Source organism: Chaetodon auriga, chromosome 23, assembly GCF_051107435.1.
Source record: "Chaetodon auriga isolate fChaAug3 chromosome 23, fChaAug3.hap1, whole genome shotgun sequence".
NCBI classification, from domain to species: domain Eukaryota; kingdom Metazoa; phylum Chordata; class Actinopteri; order Chaetodontiformes; family Chaetodontidae; genus Chaetodon; species Chaetodon auriga.
Genome location: NC_135096.1, coordinates 8082575 through 8099755, shown reverse-complemented (window position 1 = coordinate 8099755; position 17181 = coordinate 8082575). Strand labels below are relative to the sequence as shown.

Sequence of the window (17181 nt, the reverse complement as noted above, 5' to 3'; positions counted from 1 at the left end):
ACAACGGGACGCAGAGTGCGTCTTGTTTGAGCTGCAGGCAGGATTTTCCTTTTGAGGAAAAGGGAGGAAGCTCTTATGGCGACAGCGTCTGACCTTTGACCTCCGGCATCAACCTCACAGCGCTCCTTTGTGTGTGGTTTGGCCACAGTTCCAGGAAGGATCGTTGCATTATGAAGGGGATCTCAGAGGTCAACGAGATCTTGAAAAGTTTCCGCAATGGTCTCATTTGTGCACAAATTATCACACGTCCTGCACACACACACGCGCGCGTGCACACACACGTTAACACTCACCAGCTCATAGTTGGTAGTTGTTTGACATGACGTGGTGACCTGTGAGTGGAGAAAGAGAGACATCGTGAGTGGAGAAAAGCATTAAAATCTGTTGAAGAAACATCTGAGCTTTGAGCAGAACACATTAAAAAAGAGGAGCAAACGGAGAGAGAAGAAGAAGAAGAAGTGGACAAATTGACAGAGGAACTTAAAGCAGCAGCATTTTCTCATCTCTAATGTACTTCAGGACGAAAAACACTTCTGTCAGAATTGCCTTTACTTTTGCAGAAACAGAGGGAGAGACATCTCTGAATGTTTCCTCCTGAATGCCTGAGTATGCCCCAAATCGCCCTCAACAGTGCAGAAATAGCCACTGCTTCAAAAAAAAAAAAAAAAAAAAAGAGACCCCTTTGAGTGTTTTTCTGTGAGGGAAACACATCAGGGCCAGTCCAAAATCAAAATTCAGGCATCGAGTTCACACTGAGAGTCACACCTAGCGTTACAATATGATGCCATAATTCGGTTTGCATGATGTTTTTGCCGAGAATCCAGGAAACAAAGAGTGCCTCATCAAGCATGTCTAAAGCAATTTCACCTGCACTCAACAACAACTCCGCTCAAACATCAAGCAAGAAGTCCAATTCAGAGGTGAGACACGAGGACCCCGGTCTTTGAAGCTTGTCTGTCTGGCAAATCATCAACAGGAGATTGAGTGATTGGTTATTGATCACTCATAGCTGACAGCTTCAATATGATTTCTCCTCTGAAAGACTGTGTAATGACTTTATGAAATGTGTGAAAGGCACTTTTACTGTATTTTATTAGTCAAAATGTGGGATTTGTTGTGGATTTACTTTGGATATATTGATTGTATTTGTCTTAAGGCTGCAATAAATGATTATTGATGTTATCCATTCATCTGCTGGCTGTTTCTATGATTAACTGATTCACTGCTTTGTCTATAAAATGTCAGAAAATGCTGAAAAATGCTAAATTTCCAATGCCTGACATCCTTATAGTGTCTTATTTTGGCTGACGAACAATCAAAAACCCCAAAACATTCAGTTTACTATCGTATAAGACAATGAAAGGTAGCAAATCCTGTCATTTGAGAGGCTGGAACCATTAAATGTTTTGTATTTTTGCTTGAAAAATCACTAAAACGATTAATGGACTGTCAAAATAGATGCAGGTGAGTTCTCGTTCGATTAACTGACAGCTGCATCGAATAATTGATGAAGCTCTAATATACTGACACAGGAAACACAGCTTGGGGGCCAACTGAAGCCCGGGCTACATCATTATTTCCCACCATCCTGCGAGTAGTCACACTTTGAATATTGTATTTATAGAGTTTATGAAAATAACATTTCTTATTAAACAGCCTTTTAACAGCGCTGAACCACGACCGGGACAGCCGGTGGTTCTTTATGGCAGTAAACCTGCAGATGTCATAACATTTCAGATGCTTCATCAGGTGATAATGGCTCACAGCTGTTTAATTAGAGCTCACTGAGAAAATGCCAAACAGCGACCTTTCGTATTATTATGTCTCGCTGGATGTATATTAAGGACAAGTGAGATGCTGCAGTGTAGCTTTTTTGGAATATTATTATCAAACGCACAAAATATTCCCCAACAGCTTGCACATTACTGTCCTAGCCCTGATCTCAGGTCAGTCGTATTTCTCCCCCATTCACCTCCCTGTTTGTAACACAGTCTCTCACTGCAGCTGCAACAGAAAACGAAAGCTTCAGCTCCTTTTTGTCTTGTGAAACAGCACCCTGCCCCTGCTTTGCCCTGTGCAACGGCGTGCTTTTTTTTTTTTCAGTAAAACAACAGCAGCTTTCCCATCAAACGCGGCTGTGTGGCGCAGCAGTACTATAAAATGCAGAGCGGAGGCCAGTACCTGTTGCCAGACCTCCCAGCAACAGGATCGCTTGTCCCCTAATTATAATATCACTTCAAAATTAGAGCGGTATTGATTTCCTGATGTTGCAATGCTACATGTAGCATCTTTAAATAGCAGTTAAGGCGTCACAGGCCAATTTGCTTCCCAAAACAGTTTGCTCATAGTATCCATGACAGGCAAGTGTGACTCCTAATAGTCTATATTACCCTCTGCACCACAAATCACTCATTACAATGCATAACCAGGCGCTCTCTGGCAAGTCGAGTGCCTTCCATCTGACCGCACTGACTTCGGTTTGTGCAGATAAACATGCATGTGGGAGTTCATGGATGCATACATGTGCATGACCAGTAACGTGTTGCGAGTTGACGGATGTTTACGAGCGGTGAGATGAGAGGGGCGCTATCAGCAGACAACAGACGCGGGCAGGAAGGAAGCCGCTGTAATTAGTTTGCTCTGGGAAAACAAAAGACTCATTGACTTTGTAATGCCATCATCAAGCGTATCAGAATACAGTGGTTGGATAACATCGCAGCGGAGCAGGTCCCACCCAGTGCATGCTGATATGCAATGTGACGGCATCAGTCAGTGCTGATACGGTTCTGGGCTCCACCAAAAACATGAAGAAGCTGATCAATTGCTAATTTCTACACTGTATTCCTGGCACCCGAATACGCCACCATGTCCTGACCTGTGCCTTGTTCTGCTCCTGACATATGATTTGCATCTTAAATTCAGCCAATAGTTGACATTAAGTGCCATTTTTAATACCATAAAGTCTGACTTTATGAGCCAAAGTTTACAAGCATTCAGTCAAAAATCCCCCTGCAGGCAGTGTGCAGAGAAGATTTCACAGACACAATTTATGTGGCTCAAACCATCAGTGGCCAAGATGAGGTGTTAATATCCAGCATTCAATAAAAGGCCAATATCAGTCTGTACTTGTCCTTGCTGAGCACGTGCACAGGTGTGCGTGTGTATGCAAGAGTCGCCATTCCTTTTGAAAAACCCACAACTTGGAGGTCATCATTCGGAATTCCCCGGTTAGTGAAGTGAATGAGTTACACTGCAGGTGCTGCGGGGAAGTGGCTGAAGGTGAAGACAAGGAAGAGAAAACGTAGTTTCAGAGAGGCGACGATTCAACTGTGTGGTGTTTCTATTATTTTGTCCACCGCATTCATATCAAGCAATCATTTCGCCTAATTTTTCCATACAGACCGATGTAACCTCCGTTTTAATGACAACGATGTGAAGACTTTCTCTCAGTTTCCATATTTGCGCTTTTAAATCAATAACAGCATAAACAGATACAGAGATACTGCACATATCAATTTAGACCACACAATGTCCCTCTTAACTTAACCGTGCCCTTCAGCAAGGCAGCGAACACCCAACTGGTCGACTGGAACTTTTCAGGGACCATAAGATGATGGAGTTCCTAATCCCAGGAGCCACAAGCGAGTTGGCTCATGCTTGCTCTTTACTGTTCCTACACTACCTGAGGCTGTGGCTGACATTAATATATCCGTGTTGGCGGTCCCTGTGGCCCCGGGGCCTCGTAGCAAGAGCATCTGCCTTTATTTACAGCTGACAGGAGGTGCTGTTCTGTGTGCTGTACTGTAGCATACGCCTGCAATTGTCCTGATGATGACTCCCTCCAGTATTGATCTAAAGGTCAGAAGGGTATAGTGATGACTTTGAGTTTACAGCCAGAGAAACCAGACAATTGGTCAAACCCCAGCCGTTTGAAACCTGAATTATTTCTTTAGGCAACACATTTCTGAATGTAAAAATGGTTTTCATGGCATCAGACATGAACATTGCTTGAGAATCAGTCATGAGAGTTGACAGCCAGAGCAGCAGACGGAGAGAAAATACAGACACCGACTTCATAATCACACAATCGTACATTCCTTTAAATGCTGTGGCTCAGGACAACCTAAAATCCTCACCACATCGCCGTGCAACTGAGCGAGAGAACAACAGCTAGCCTGATTCCACCCATATATGGAGGGTGCAGCTGGAAGCCAGACTAAGACAGGCTTCACGTGGTTTTTACCAGCTCAGACGGATAAAAGTGTAGGAATCTCAGAGAGGCCCTGCCACACGCTCCACCGTCGGGCCAGGCGAACATCTGAACCTCCACTGTCTGTGATTGTTTGTGCGGCTGCATCTGTGCCATCTCCAAACCTGTAAAATGATCCACTTCATTATCTGTCTTCATCTGTGCATCTTTTCTGCAGCATATGTACCGTAGCAGTGAAATTCCTTGCGAGTGATGACTCTGAAATGATGAATCATGTTATCTTCTGTTTGCTTGTCTCACAAATCCACAGAATTCGCACCAAAATGCACAGAAATGCAGAATTTAAATGCAGAATAATCTGATAGATACAACCCATTGGTGTGCTCGTAACTAATAACAGCCTGATTTTGTCACGATTCCACTTAAAATAAAGTAAATGTTCAACTTTTCTTTGACCTCCGAATGAGTCTCCCCAATCACTTCCAAGCAAAGTGACCAGCAGACCACAAAGAAAACTCTCCAACAGCGAGAGGAAGAAAGTCAAAGTGGGTTTAGGCTTTTAAAACAGGGAGCTTATAACCTCATCGAGTCACAAGGGGCGTCTGGGAAGCCACTGAACTAGAACAAGGAGTCAAGCGAACCACCGGGGGGGCCCCTCTGCAGTTTCAAGCCAGCCGAGAGAGGCCTCATTCGGGGGCAAACAGAGGCAAGCCGAGGCGGGACGTTGTTGAATTATCCGCCGCAAAGGCCAAATGTCTCAGGTGAGTCTCGACAGCTTCGCGGAGGCTCCATCCTCTTTCTTGACCCCCCCCCCCCCCTTTCACAATAAGACCGTGGATCAGCGAGAGGTTTAATGATTTCAGCAAAAGTGCTGCTCAAGTACTCAAGTGGGTTTATATGGAAATGGAGAGTGCAGAATATCAAAGCATGACTCTCGAGCCCGGTCCACTGGGTTGAATCATTGTATAATGAGTAAACGTTCTGCAGTTCAAGCAGGATAGCGATGAACTGTTTTCTCTCCGCTCTCGCACACTTCAAACAGGCTGGAACAGGCGTCCTCTGATAACCGAGGGAGAATAAGACGGGCTTGCTCAGCAACCTTTGCAGCCTTTGTTTGCATTTTATCGAACAATAAGAGCGGCGGCATAAAAAAAAGCTATGAAATGTCACATTTTTGCAGGTGAGAAGACATGTTTTTCCCTTCTTTGTTCATCTTTGATTACCCCAACTCGGGAAAGTTGCAGTGTTTCCACAGATCTTTGTCCTTTTACCCCTCTAACTTAGCAACAATCACTCTGATCTTTGCTGATCTGCCTCAGCCTAAGTGATGGGAGAAAGCATGTGTTTGCCACTGTGCATAAATCATCTCATTGGCTCCAATAAATAAGCCTGCCATTGGTCCAACCACACTCAAAATTCCTCAAGCACTCCTCCTGCCCACACAAGAGCCACTGCCGCGGTGATGGCAGTTTGCCTGAGAAAGTAAATTCTTCACTTTCCAAACAGGGGCCAAATAAGGACTGAAGCTCAAACAGCCTCTTTGGAGGGATTTATACATCGGCTGGGTTTCTGTTTTACTTGGAGGGCTAATAAATCCGCCGAGCGCTGTGATGGTGGAGAGCGTGTTCCTTTCCAGCTTTGACATTTTGACATAATGTCAAGTGTGTAACACGCCATGTTCGACTGGGTGGCAGTGTGTCGCTGGCAAGAGCGCGCTGGCAGTGCCGAGCGATGCCGTCAATGGTTAAATAATATCTGATGTAGAATATAAAAAGAGCGTTAAATCAAGTTGTAGTAAAATAATGGTGAAAAAAAAAAATGACTCAGGCTCAGAATGTTGCCAAAAAAGAATACTGCATGGGGAGGTTTTACCACTAAAATGCTATCTATCATTTAGAAGAGAGTCAATTCTTCAAGCTCATGATTCAATATCCTTTAAAACAGAGAATTCACTCTGAAAACATGTTATTTTGTCAAGGGTCGAAGCTATTTTGTGGATGTCTAAATTTGGAGCCAAGCGCTGTGAAACGTGCCTTTCAGTCTGGGCTGGTTCGTGAAGGTCCGACTGCTCTTTCAGAGGCTTTTGCACCCAAACAGGATGGAAACGGGCTGGTGTATACATGTGAAGTCTAAATAATTGTTTTTGTAAAGTAGGACACACTGCCTGACAGCTGTTTCCATTGGCGTCCGTCAACACCCGGTAGCGCAACATAAACAAGGCCTCCCCACAGCATGAAAACCATCCTGTGATGGTCGAACAAATGACGAGATCATGACTGGATGAAAATAAAACCCTTTGAAGCCCTTTGGAAGCGCTCGGTGTGACGTGAAATCCGCCAAGCGATACGTTCCCAGTGTGCTCGTGAAAGAATCCACTATCTAAATCTTGTGGATAACACAAGAAGGGGATATATTTTTTCACATGAGGACAAAATCACTACCACATGGTTAACACACCATAAATAAGCATAAAAATTGTCCGACAGGCACAAGCGTTCGCTTCTCCCCTAAATGGTTCGGACAAAATTCACCACAACTTACAGGAGGTTATTTACAATGAGATTCATCATAGTGGATTGCCTTCTTATTTCAACTATTTTGATTGCCAGTGAGCTCAGATTTGTGTCCAACAAAGGCACTGACATTATTTCACCTCAAAACCGACATGCCGATGTTGGGTTTGAGGTCCAGAGGAACTTCATCAAGTGGAAGCGCGAGGGGCCAAAGACCATGGATCATTGAGGAAGCAGCTATTTGATCATGGTCAAGCCACAGTGAATGGTGAACGGGCTCTGGCTTGGCTGCTTCGCCCTTCGTACGGTTACAACCAAATCACTGCGAGCTACAGACGACAAAATACCCCATTTAACAAGGAAATGATGAATATCAGATGTGCAATTGTGGCTCACGCTGGACTCAGGTTGAAAACCTCCAAATCTGAAAGCCCGCCTTGGAGTTTTATGCAAGAGGGGCATGATCGAATATCATAAATGTTAGGTCATTGAATCTGGGTTTCAACAGTGGACGAGGTCGAACATTTGGCACAGGCCTAAAACCAAACTCACCTGATTTGCACGGTCTTGGTTTTTCACTCGTGGGAAAGTTTGCAATAAAAAAGTGAGCAATTTTGCAACAAAGGCCAGTCTTCTCTGGGAGTTGAAAACAAGCATGTTTTCATCATTAATGGACGGAGCCGATATTAGACGTGCTGACGGGCCTGTTCCGGACATGTTCGCCTATCAGCGGATACTGGACACAGGACGATTTCTCTCATTTGACCACGAATAGAACAGTGAGGCGAGAATAAAGAAACAATGCCAAGCCCAAATCAACGGTACACAAACAGAAAAGAAGCAATAAAGTATGAGCTCACTAGAGCTGCTACAAGGATAACTGAACGCTCTCAGTACGACTTCTACAAAAACCTCAATTTATGTTTGTGTCTGCACTTTTCTAGCAAGTGTAACTCTGAAAACAGATTGTTTGTGTTACTCTGTATTGAAACTTCCTTTTAATCTCAACTTGCTTTTAACTTTTCCCCACCAGCCTGTCACTTATTGACAGAAATAAGTCAGTGGGTAGGCCGAGCCTCTGCTAATTCAGCCTGGGCCTCTTGTGTGGTTGCATGTTAAATGCCATCCTCCCCGGTCACTACTGCTTTTATAACACTTCCCGGCACATACTTTGGAGCTGACGCAGCTGGAGGATCTCTTCGTTTTCACAGCTTACCAGCCACACATTCTGTTTGTGTGCTCGACGGTAGAATATCTTAAAATCCAATCTGAAAAACAAATGTGATGCGAGACATCGGGGAAGCAAACTTCATATCTGCACCGACATGTGAGAGGAATTGCGATTTGGCAGGCGAAGTTTAAAGTTATCTACTTTGAACCTTTCGAGATGATTTTCTGCGATTTATGGTATTTTCTCTCCGAATTTCTCTTAAGGTTGCCAAGGTTTCACTCCTCTGATGTGTCAAAAGATGAACTGCCCTGAGGGAAACTAGGTATGTTATTAAGGCATGGGAGAGACAGACGAAAGAGACAAATAGTTCAAGAGGGATAGATCTGCAGGGACAGCAGCCGTTCCAGAAGCATCACTCTTTGAGAACATCTTCATGTTACGAGACACGGGGGAGACATGAGTTAGGGCTCTTTTGGCAGTTTAAGAGCATTTCTGGGCAAGGTGGTAGCGCATTTACCCCTGAGACTCATGACCAATTTGAAAAGTGTGATGCCACGGCAAGAGCATCAGGTTCAAGGTTACATAATGTCTTCAAATGAAATTCGAAAGGTGCTCAGGAAAACGTGTCGCAGTCGGTGAAAGTGTTTAATTTCGTTCTCCCCGTGGTAAAGCTGCATTCCTTTCTGCTGTTTTGACTCTTCAGTGGGAGACAGGACATAGAAGCCTCGCGACCTCTTGACCGCACATGTTTAACGGCCATCCTTGTGTTTGCTCAAGGTCAAAGGTGAGCGATTGCCATCATCAGTCTACATCCTCTCTCAAAGGTGTCAGAGAGGAAAAGTGTGAGAAAAAAAGCGACGAAATCCAAGAGAAAGAGAAAGAAAAAGACATTTCTGCATGCCCAGCTGCTCTACTTCAGTTCTTCTAATGTCAAAGCAGATGCAGGTTACGCTGTGAGGGAAAACACGTGGTTCCCTGCTGTGTTGACCAGTTGCTCCCAGTCTCTCCCCGACTCTGCTGCCACAAATCACTACTAGTTGGGCCGTGAAAGGCTCCCGAGCCTCAAACAGCAACTCCAGTGAACTCTGTCCGTCCTGTTCCCACGGGAGCAACTTTCCCATGAGCGTGTGACAGATTAGCCTACATCCAAAACATGCAGAGTAAAGCATTCTGACATCCAAAAATCCCTTTTTTTTTTGGTGCAGCCTTGCCTCTCTATGCAGCAAAAACACTCATTCAGCTTGAGGTCCTGTTTCTGAAGACCCTTTTTAAGCCATGAAAGAATGCAAAGCACTACAAATTCAACATGCCGGCCACCTGAGCTACAAACGGAATATGCTGCAAAAACAAATCTACTCTTCCAGATGTCTTACCTGCACACCGGTGCCACTTTTTCTCACGCTCTCTCTTCTCTCCCCCTCTGCCTTGCCTCTACCTCTGCATTCTCCCTGCCTCCAGACCCCCCTCCAGGAGAGAAAGAGGGCAAGAGAGGGAGTACCAAATACAGACACTTTCCTCCTCCTCCTCCGCCCCTCTCGCTCAAAACAACAGCAGTAATCCCGAACGCGTGCCAGAGAGCTACTGAACTCGATTCTGTGTATATGTGTGTGCGCATGTGCATGTCTGTGCTGCCTCTGGACTGGACCAGGATACACTCTTTATGCTGCTGGCTTTGGTTCCTCCTGTCAACTGCCAAGAAATTTTGAAACACGCTATATAAGGCCAAGAAAGTGGCTTGGGGCTCCTTATGATTCCGGTACCCAAAAAGAGAGAGCAACAGCCGTCCGGGGGCAGACAGTAACTGTATCCCTCTGTATCCCTCCCTCTGCTAACCCGCTCTGTCTGTCTATTTCCCTCTCTCTCTTTCTCCTCCCTCCTTTCCCTCACAGCCCTCTCTGTAGCTGCTGACAAACGCTTGACAGAGGGAGTGAGAGGGAGAAAGGGAAGGAGACAGAATAACTTTACCGTTCATGTTTCTGCACTGCAAAAAAAAAAAAAATAATAATGTAAAATGTACAGTATGCCATCATACATGCTGACGTTAATGAAGTTTAAGTTTAAATTTATGACATTTGCAGTAACCCTGACGCAGCCTTCTGCACAGAATACTGATTACCTTTCACGTGTAGCTCTTCGTTCCTTTCATGCAGTATATTCTATTTAACGCTTTGACTTTTTAATGCATTTATCTGTCGTATCTCCTATGGTAATTTCTATATTTGTTTTACCGGGTATACAGAGAATCTGACACACCTTCTTCTCTTAGTATTCTGCATATTATAGTATTCTGAGCATACTCCTCCCATGCTTGAAAAACATTTTTGCAAAAGCTCCCTCCTGGATGCCCTCACGGTGAATAAAACATGACAAAGTGCTTTCAACGGTGGCTCAGTGCGCAAGAAAACGAGTGCCCTCTGCAGCGCCCCTCCAGTGCCCCTGCCCCTCAGGCAGCCTGTGTCCACCACTGCATGCGGCGCGGGGCAACACTAAATCCTCTTGGGGAGCATTTATTGCCAACTTTTAAGTTTGAAACAACACAATTAACGTTAGAGTTGGCAAAAACTTGCTCAGCTGTACTCTACCTGTTGACAGCTATTGTCTATGAGGGCGCACACCCATGGACATTTACTCCAGAGCAAAAACCTGAACGCAACACACAAGATACCCCAAGATCCCTCTTTTTGAAAATACTTAGGAGGGAAATATTTGCCTCCTGTTGGGCTTTAAACACTCGGGGTGAACTTAGCTCTTGACCTCCAGACGAGGACTGAGGTAAATTGGGCCATCAGTCATCTGCTAGCGCCCGGTTATTAGACTGCCCGTACCGTCTGTCTGCCAGCGCTATCTCCCGACCACCGCGCGGCGACTATATCACTGAAGGGCGTCGCTATGGAGACGTGCTGCGACGGCTCTTTGATGTGACGTGTTTGCGCCGGGGAAACAGACTTGCCTCTGTGGAGGGCTGCTGAGGAATGAGGAGGCTCGGCTCTCGTGAGTGTGTGCGCGCACACACACGTGTGTGTCTCATCATTTTCTCACTCCCTCGCCCTCCCTCTCTCCCTCTCTCTCTCTTGTTCTACCTTTTCACTTTCATGCTTGGATAGTTACTCTCTTTTCCATGCCAACATTCTTGGACGCCCCTCATCCGAGCTTCTATGCACGTCTTACTGTGCTTTTGGTCTTGCTCCATGCACTTTCTCCCTTTGGAAGATAAAGCAGATAAAAAAGTAGAACCTTAGAAGGAAAAAAGCCTCAACAACACCTCTGAAAAAAGAGTCATGGGAGCCGATACAAGCAGGCTGCAAAAGTGGATTTAAAGTCCAACTAAAATCATATTTTCCATCCCATGCTGCAGTCAAAAAAACCTGTTAAACTTTTTAAATGTATTGTTAATATTTTGTTGTTAAAGAAGAGAAAATGGCCTTTGGGGACATATAACAAATGCTCCTTTTGAGAGGGTGGGCCAGTGCAACACGTTTGATTGACAGCATGGGCACAAGATGCAGTGTAAACAAAAATGTGCTGGCAACAGCAGCTCAGGGGCATCCCCCTCACTTCAGGCTTAAGATGCCATCCATGAAGAGACCTTTGTCTCTCTGTCCCATGTTTCCTGTCATCTGTCCACTGCTGTGACCTAACAAAGACATCAAAAGCCCCAAATAAGAAGAAAGAAGAAGCTAGCTTGCAAGTCAAAGGCAGCATTTTGTTAGCTCGCAAACTAAGGTGCAGGACAAGACACGATTCCATGTCTGTCGATTAGAAAGGGTTGGCTATTGTTCAAAGTCTGCAGCCTTCTCTTTGTCTTTGATGTTTTTTCATGCCTGAACCATTTTTTTCTCTTTCTGCCAATCAATCAAAATGTATGACATCCACACAAACTCGCTCGTGCTGAGTTACAGAAATAGTTTTACAGTAGGTGGTAAAACAGGGTTGCGCCCGCGTCTCCTGAAATATTAAAGAGCTTCTGTGCTGCATTTCATTGAGCATGTAATTTGCCAGAGGTCTAATTAAAGGCCTCTCCCAGTTTTCACACATCCACACATGTTAGGATGTGGATTAGAATGTCAGGATGCCAGGATTTAAAACCTAGACCTCAAAACACTTGACCTCAAAATCCTGCACTGGAGGAGGCTTAGTGGGGTCTGGAATGTGCATGAATTGACTCAGAGACAAACAGATCTGCTTTACTTTGCAACAGCACAAATGTGCTGTTACAGGTACTCAAACTGAGAGCTTTCTGGTATCTGAAGTCTGACAGAGCGTTCTTCCTTTTCTTCTAAAATGCTTAGCTGTTTCTTGCACATCAGTGCTTGTGTTATGTAAGCGAGTGAGCTCAGCCTGACAGAAAGGGATTTTGGGCCACGAGAGATGAAACGGGACCGTCTGAGTCTCGTCACAGCAATAACATCCCCTGGATTTTCTTTTGCATGACAAAGGAACTATTGAATGTTCTAAAAATAGACATTCAGCATGTGACGGGGGTTTGCCGAATCTGCTTCAAAGCATTAGCAGCTTTAAGACAAGGATGTACTTTCTTAGCTCGACGACTGGGGAAAACCTGTTCACTGATGGAGGTATTAACACAATAAATCGGTCCACTCATGTAGTTATTAGCAAATGCTGAAAGACACTTAAAATCAGGAGTTCAAAAAAAAAAAGAAACTGAAACCAAACGCCTTTGATTATGAGTCTTGGAGAACAATTTTGCAACCTTTTTAGTTTTGAATGAATATGAACAATGCTTAAGTCATGTCAGAGCATGCATAAGATCTGCAAGTATTATGCTGTGGGAAGCTCTCTACCTGACAGACTGAAGTAAATGTATCAACATGAACACGCTCCTCTCATACCCTTACTTTACTCTTGAAACCGCAACCGTGACTCACTTCCCTGTCGTCCTGTTTCACCCCTGGTGCTGCTTCCAGGATCTGTGAGCATCTACAACTGCAGGAAGTGGAAAAGCCTGATTGCGGGAGCACTTTGTGCGGCTCCAGCTGACAGCAGCGATAAGTAAACAAGTCGTGAGATTTTTAAATTGACTCGCAAGACGAAAAACTTGCCCATGTCCAGTGTTGGACAAAACGTCGAGTGCTGTGACCGGGCAGGAGCAGTTAGAAATGAGTAACATGAATCCTGAATCCTCAAAGCTGGACAAAACAGAAATACCTGAATTGCAATGTCAGATTTCCCCTAAATTGCATCTATCTTGCATCGCGCTCCAAAGTTTTCCAAACAAATTTGTCCTGCGGCTGAGGTGGACTTGCAGCGGCGACACATATGGCATGTCAGACAGGACCACATTGTCCTTTTTTAAGAGCGCAAACATGTAAACGAGCACGCTCCATCATTGTTGTTTACATGAGGAATACTCAAACTTCTTGCGCCCTAACTGTCCAACCCTTTCCCATCATTCCTCTCAGGCCTGCACCGCTCCCTGCCAAACCTCGCCTGTGTCTTCCAACCCACCAGCCCATCGAACAGCAGAAACCACTGCAGCGGCATTCCAGGAGGCTCCTCCAAGACATGGCAGGGATAAATCATAAGGAATAATGAGGGCTTGTTTCCACGGAGGGTGAGAGAGAACAGAGAGCTCACAGACGCTGCGCAATCCAGTCAACTCCAGAAACATGCATGCTCACACACAAGCACACTGATGGTATGCTAATGGGTGGATCTGTTTGCATATTTTTGTTGCAATGGTGCCAAACGGAACCCTGAATGGAGGCGGTGGAGTGTGTTGATCTACATGCAACCCTGAATGAGTTAACCCACAAAACAGGAGGAAACATTCATGAAATACGGGCATTTTGCCACAGTGATGACACATATACGCTCACATGCATACGTACTGTATGCGGTGTGGACACGCTGCTGTGCTGGACGGACACTGCAGGTAAGAAGCTTGAAATTTCACAACTTTACTTCCTCATAAAGAGCTGTGCTGTGCAATTTACCTTCATCACCGTGGCCAATAGTCAAGATAAATCAGAAGGGATGGAAAATACTTGACATTTTCATGTCTCAGGTCCCAAAAAATATCCCTCAAATGAATTGGAGAGGAAAAAATGCTACACCAACTTGTCACAAGTAGGTAAAGCACTATTTATGCTTATTTATAGCAACAATGGAGGAAAAGATTCTGAGTAATGTACAAAAAATGATGCATACAGTGACAAATGCATATGAAATTGACACCTAACTGTTCTCCTCAGCTCTGCGGAGCTTTTTGAGCACATTGTTTTGGATTTTTGCAGATGTCCCTCATAACTGTGTTTTCATACTGTTGAGGATTGCTAAAAACCATCCGAAAAATTGGTCTCTGCCTTTGAGAAACAAACAAATTCGAATACAAATCTTCAAATACAAGCCAGAGAACCCACAGCCTGAGAGTCAGGTATGAGGACCCAACAGCAGAGTCCTGTCTCACAGAGAGCCTCTGTCTCCAACCCACAACTTGGGTGTCCAGCCAGATTTCGGGCAATATCCCAGCCACAACACCCCAGTCCCGACAAGCCTCTACCTCATCATGGACAACCATAACAACTACGTTGAGTTCAACAAGTCCACACGCAGTGGGACGAGAATGCATCCGTCGCCGAGCGAGAATGTCCTCGGGGCTCCAATAACAGACGTCCGCGCGGAGACGGTCGCGGTTGGACGGAAAGGAAAACAGAAAAACGAAGGGTAGCCAGAGACGATTAGCCGTTCTTCATCAACGCACATGAGTGGACATCTGTCTTTTGGATGTTCTGCACAGACATTTTCAGAAGCTTTAAAATTTAATGATCAAAAGTGCATGTGGTTAGAGATTTTAGCGGAATGACGCTGAGGAACGCATCGCTAATCGTTCCAGTGACAACAAGACGCTGGCAAAATATCTTATGGACTTTAAAGGCGCAGGCAGTCCGATTCTTTTTGAGCGGAATGAACACCCCGCTGTCGGTCTTCTTCAGAAGCTCCCTTTCCACCTCCTCCATTTGGAACAACAGGCTGCAAGAACGATACGCAGTGTTAAACATCGTAGAAGCCAATTATAGTCCAGCTAACTTAAGAAACTAGAGATCTTTTTGTGTATTTGCAATTTCTATAATCACCAATAGGGGGCAGTAAGTGTCAAAAAATATGAACAAATTGAATTCATTAGGTGACAGTGGGTAAAGCACGGACGTTCATTGGAGTACAAATAAATTACGCTGATATTGTCTCCCATCATATGTTAAAAACATTTACCTACATCGCACTCCCATTAAAATCTGAATAGACCCCATTAAAATGCCATAAAAACACAGAGACGCTGCATAAAAGGTAATAACACGACCATTAAAACATTCAAACAACTGTCTTTTAATGTCTCGGTTACCATACAGCATGAAAAGGGAAGTTGCGGCAGCTTGAAATAATAAACACATAAAATGAAATCAATGCAGCGCAGCAGTTATCTTCACGTCTGGTGAACGGCAAACCGCTGGCGACGACCTCATTGTGCTTCATGACAAATTTACTGTCCAAGGTCGGCCTGGAGTCAGCTGAAGAAAGCATCGCCCTCCGCTTAAATCCACACTCTTATTTGCACAAAGGCTTTACTTTTCCGTACTTTTGCGGCCTGAAACAATGAGCATGCCACCGCTGTATTGTGTCCTGTTTATTTTAATTCAGCGGACTTTCACTGGATAATGCCAACATAAATGTTTGGTCCCGAGTAGGGATTAACACAGGAGCAAATAAGGATTAGGACGACGGTGCCAAAGCTCTAATTTCTAACCAAACTGACCAAATTCCAAACGCACCAGTGCGTCTTACCATTTTCTCGTCTGAGACACTCGCACCTCTCACTCCTCCTCGTTCAAAACATTTCCTGTTCAACGTCTGTCACCACCAGAATGAATGACTCATGACTCCGGCTATCCTGATTATTCCCCAAATTGCCACCACAAATGGCTTTGCCTGGTTTCCGAGGTATTTGTGAGATTTTTTCCTCTGATGTTTTGGGAACACACGGCTTTTGTTCCTATAGTAATATTTGGGTAGAGCGATGGTTTGGGGAATGTTTTTGGGGAAAGGGAGAGGAGGCAAGAATCTGGGCAGCCTGGAGAGGGGAGGAGGGGAAGGGAGAAGAGAGACATTTCAACATTTCATCCCACCAGTCACAACTAAAACCACTAAGAATAGCCTTGTTACGCTCTTCCCCTCCGCCCTTTCCCTCCCTTCTCTCCGTCATTCATTCCTCCCTTCCTTCCTTTTCATTTACTCTCCCCGTGCATTCTTCCCGTTTCCACTGCAGACTGGGATCGAATGTGGTGAGCGTGACTGTGAAGAGGTGGAATCTGTGATTCGATGCGAGGAAGCAGAGACGACGCGCCACAAGGTTTCACTTCCCGCTCGGTTTTCAGGCTTTTCTTTCCAAACATCCCGCAAGCTCAGGATACCAACAGTCTTCAGTCAGAATTCATCTGTGGTGAGGGCTTCAGCAGAAATGAATGGGAGATGTAACACACATCAGTGGGGCAGAAATGTAAGTTACACAGTAACCCACCAGGAACTTGCAAGTTTTAAATTGGCCAATGCAGCGCCTTGACGTCACTTCATTGCGCAGCCAGGATCAACGTTTTATTTTGCTGAATGAATCTGCGTCTTTGGTTGGATCCCTCTGCATCTGCAAACCTGCACTACCAATGCAGTGGCCTCATTGAAATGAATGAGTGTGCTGCACAGTCGGTCTAAACACAGCGTTAAACCAAAGCTGCCTGTGAATGTTCTGAGCTTACGTGTCTGGACAAAAAATCTGAACGGTTATGAGCTATAAAAGAGCTGCAGTAAGATTTCTAGCATTGATGTTGCTGTATTTCAGGGACAATAGAAGTAAATAAACACACACTACACATATGTGTATGTCTGAATGTGCACTGCATGCATCAGGGCACGCAATACACGTTGGCATGTGGGTGTGCATGAGTAATGACATCAAGTCATAACTCACGAACAAGAAGGAGCAAAAGATATTCAGTGTCTTACCTTGACTTCACATTTTTTATGGCAGGACAACCGGCACGCTGAAAGAAAAGAGAGAAAGTTTGTTTTGTAACGGCTCATCTGAAGTGCCGGCAGAGGTGAAAAAGTGCTCAGAAATGAAGAATAAAGGAATAACACACTTTGATGAAAAGAAAAGCCTAGATGTTTCCTTCTGAATGGATCAGAAAATAAAGCTGAAAGCAGCAGGTATGGACGTAAGTGCTGCTCACTGCAGTGTATTTACGCTGATTGAAAAGAGTCACGCATGCAGCCTTTTA

The 17181-nt window shown here is 44.8% G+C and overlaps 1 protein-coding gene across 8 annotated transcripts in view; it reads right to left on the bottom strand.

Annotated features, from left to right (window-relative positions):
- Positions 1-17181, bottom strand: part of tns1a (tensin 1a) — an 80875-nt gene that overhangs the window by 40046 nt on the left and 23648 nt on the right. For 6 of the 8 annotated variants that reach the window (XM_076724081.1, XM_076724085.1, XM_076724080.1 and 3 more), the window contains exons 3-4: positions 16907-16944; positions 294-332 (exon numbers count right to left, since the gene is read on the bottom strand). In XM_076724081.1, the coding sequence (XP_076580196.1) occupies positions 294-332; positions 16907-16944 (77 nt within the window). Of the gene's footprint in view, positions 1-293; positions 333-9267; positions 9318-16906; positions 16945-17181 lie in introns of those variants that run through there. The other 2 variants (XM_076724089.1, XM_076724090.1) reach the window with 1 other exon arrangement.